This window comes from Hipposideros armiger, unplaced genomic scaffold (assembly GCF_001890085.2).
Source record: "Hipposideros armiger isolate ML-2016 unplaced genomic scaffold, ASM189008v1 scaffold_138, whole genome shotgun sequence".
NCBI lineage: Eukaryota > Metazoa > Chordata > Mammalia > Chiroptera > Hipposideridae > Hipposideros > Hipposideros armiger.
In genome coordinates this window covers 2,020,440-2,022,388 of record NW_017731488.1, presented here as the reverse complement: position 1 = coordinate 2,022,388, position 1,949 = coordinate 2,020,440, and the positions used below count along the sequence as shown (strand labels likewise).

Sequence of the window (1,949 nt, the reverse complement as noted above, 5' to 3'; positions counted from 1 at the left end):
CCATCAAGGTCAGCACTGCCCAAGTCATTCGAGTCAACTGGCGATGAAATGGGGGCCAACCAGTCCGTGGGCTTTCCACCTCTCACAGGACCCCACCACGTGGGCTGCGGGGATGTGATGGAGGGCCACGGTGTCCAGGTAAGTGTCTCCAGCTCCGTCCCTGCACATCTCCACGGCTTCTGCCTGCACCGTGACTTAGAATAGCCAATCTGATGATGCAATTCCAGGTGGGGGGTAACTGAGCTAGAGCCGGTCTGGATGTGGTTATAGAGCCCTGAGGTCTGTCTTGCCTGACCTTTTTCTTCCTCCTTCCAATGAGAAACCCCTTGATAGAGATGATGGGTTCTTTCTGTAGCTAGCAGGAAAGGGGGGCTCTGGCTTCAAAGGCAGCTTTCAGATCCTCTCACCTGTCTTGAGATGCCTGATCCTGGAAAGGTGTTCGATCTCATACTAATCTGAGTGTATGAGAGGACGAGCAGTGGATCGTGTGCCACTGGCTTCCCATTGACTCCCCATCCTGGATAGGAAGATAGTCTCCTTTTCTTCCTCTCCTGCCTTCGTTTACTTCCCCCTCCTGCTTTGGCTCCAGACTTTTCCTCCATCAGTTCCTAGGCCCCTTCTCTGCTGGTCCTTGGACTTCCCTCTCTCTTGTGAGAAGCACATACTTCCGGGGAACCTCTCACCTACTCCTGTGTAAAATGAGTGTACTGCTACTTACCAAGGGCCAGCCTGGAGGTGACCCACTGACCTACCCCATTCAGCACGAGGGCTGATTTCTCCCTCCCGGGGCTCCTCCAGGCCTGGGCACAGTGCCTGATTGAAATCTTCCAATGTCCCAAGCACTGCAAATATTTTGGTGCCTTCCAGACATAATTCAAAATACATTTGGATATTTGAAATAACATAAGCCTTACGTGTATGCTAAAAATGAAACTGCTTTTTTTCTGGATTTTCTGAATGTAAAATTCAGGTATATGAATTGAAGCTAAGATTTTCCTGTTTTGGTGTTTTGCTGGTGCCCTGAACACCTCCTGAGTGTGTGTGCTGGGAAATCGAGCAGTGCTTGGGCTTCTTGCTCTGAGCAGCTCTTCTTTTCTCTTTCCTACAGGGGAGCTTCTTTCGGCTCTTCTACCCCTGTCTGGAGGCAGAGGAGACCGTGGAGCAGCCTCTGTGGATTCCCCGTTATGAGTACTGCACTGGCCTGGCCAATTACCTGCAGTATAATAAGCGCTGGGGAGGTTTGCTGTTCAACCTGGCTGTGGGTAAGAGCTGGCCTCACCCCGCCCATGCCTTCCAGCTTCTCGGTTATGTTTCTAGGAGAGCCCCCAGGTAGACGCGGTACTTTATGGCTTGCATTGTCCTGTTCTCTCGTAGTGGGGCGTCCATTGGCCAGCATGGTGTGGAGAGTTGGGAGAGCATTCTATAATAAGAGTTTTCATTAAAGAGTTAGATTGTCCTGGATTTGAATCCAGACTTTATCATTTACTAGCTGTAGGGCTTGGGCAAGTTACGGAACCTGCCTGAATCCCCGCCTTAGCAGGTTTCTAGTCTGGGATGTATGTGAAGGCTCTAGTGCAGTGCTGGGGGCATGGAATGTGTTCCATAAATGGTGGCTATTACTCATTTATTCAGCATGTATAATTCCCACTCCGGGCTAGCTATTGTGTAGATCAAGGAAGCAATCCTAGCTGCCCAGGAGCTTACTGCCTCCTGCAGCTCCCCCTCCAGCTCTCTCCTCTTCTGGGTAGGGTCACATTGAATCATCCGCTTGCCCCAAAGGCCCCATCATTAGGGACTTGACCCACTGCCTTGGCATCTCAGGAATTTGCCCCCTAGTTGTTCAGTACTTCCCATTTTCTATTGTGTTCATGCATTCCAGGGAAGAAAAGGTGAGTGATTGCCCTGGGCTGCTCAGGGGCGCATGGTGGTCCTCCAGACAGGAGGGACAC

At 51.1% G+C, this 1,949-nt stretch overlaps 1 protein-coding gene across 1 annotated transcript in view; it reads left to right on the top strand.

The window, feature by feature from the left end:
- PAFAH2 (platelet activating factor acetylhydrolase 2) overlaps positions 1–1,949 on the top strand; it is a 27,888-nt gene continuing 25,939 nt past the window's right edge. Inside the window, 2 exon segments of the mRNA XM_019650247.1 lie at positions 1–138; positions 1,109–1,309. Of these exon segments, the coding sequence (XP_019505792.1) occupies positions 49–138; positions 1,109–1,309 (291 nt within the window). The 5' untranslated portion in view covers positions 1–48.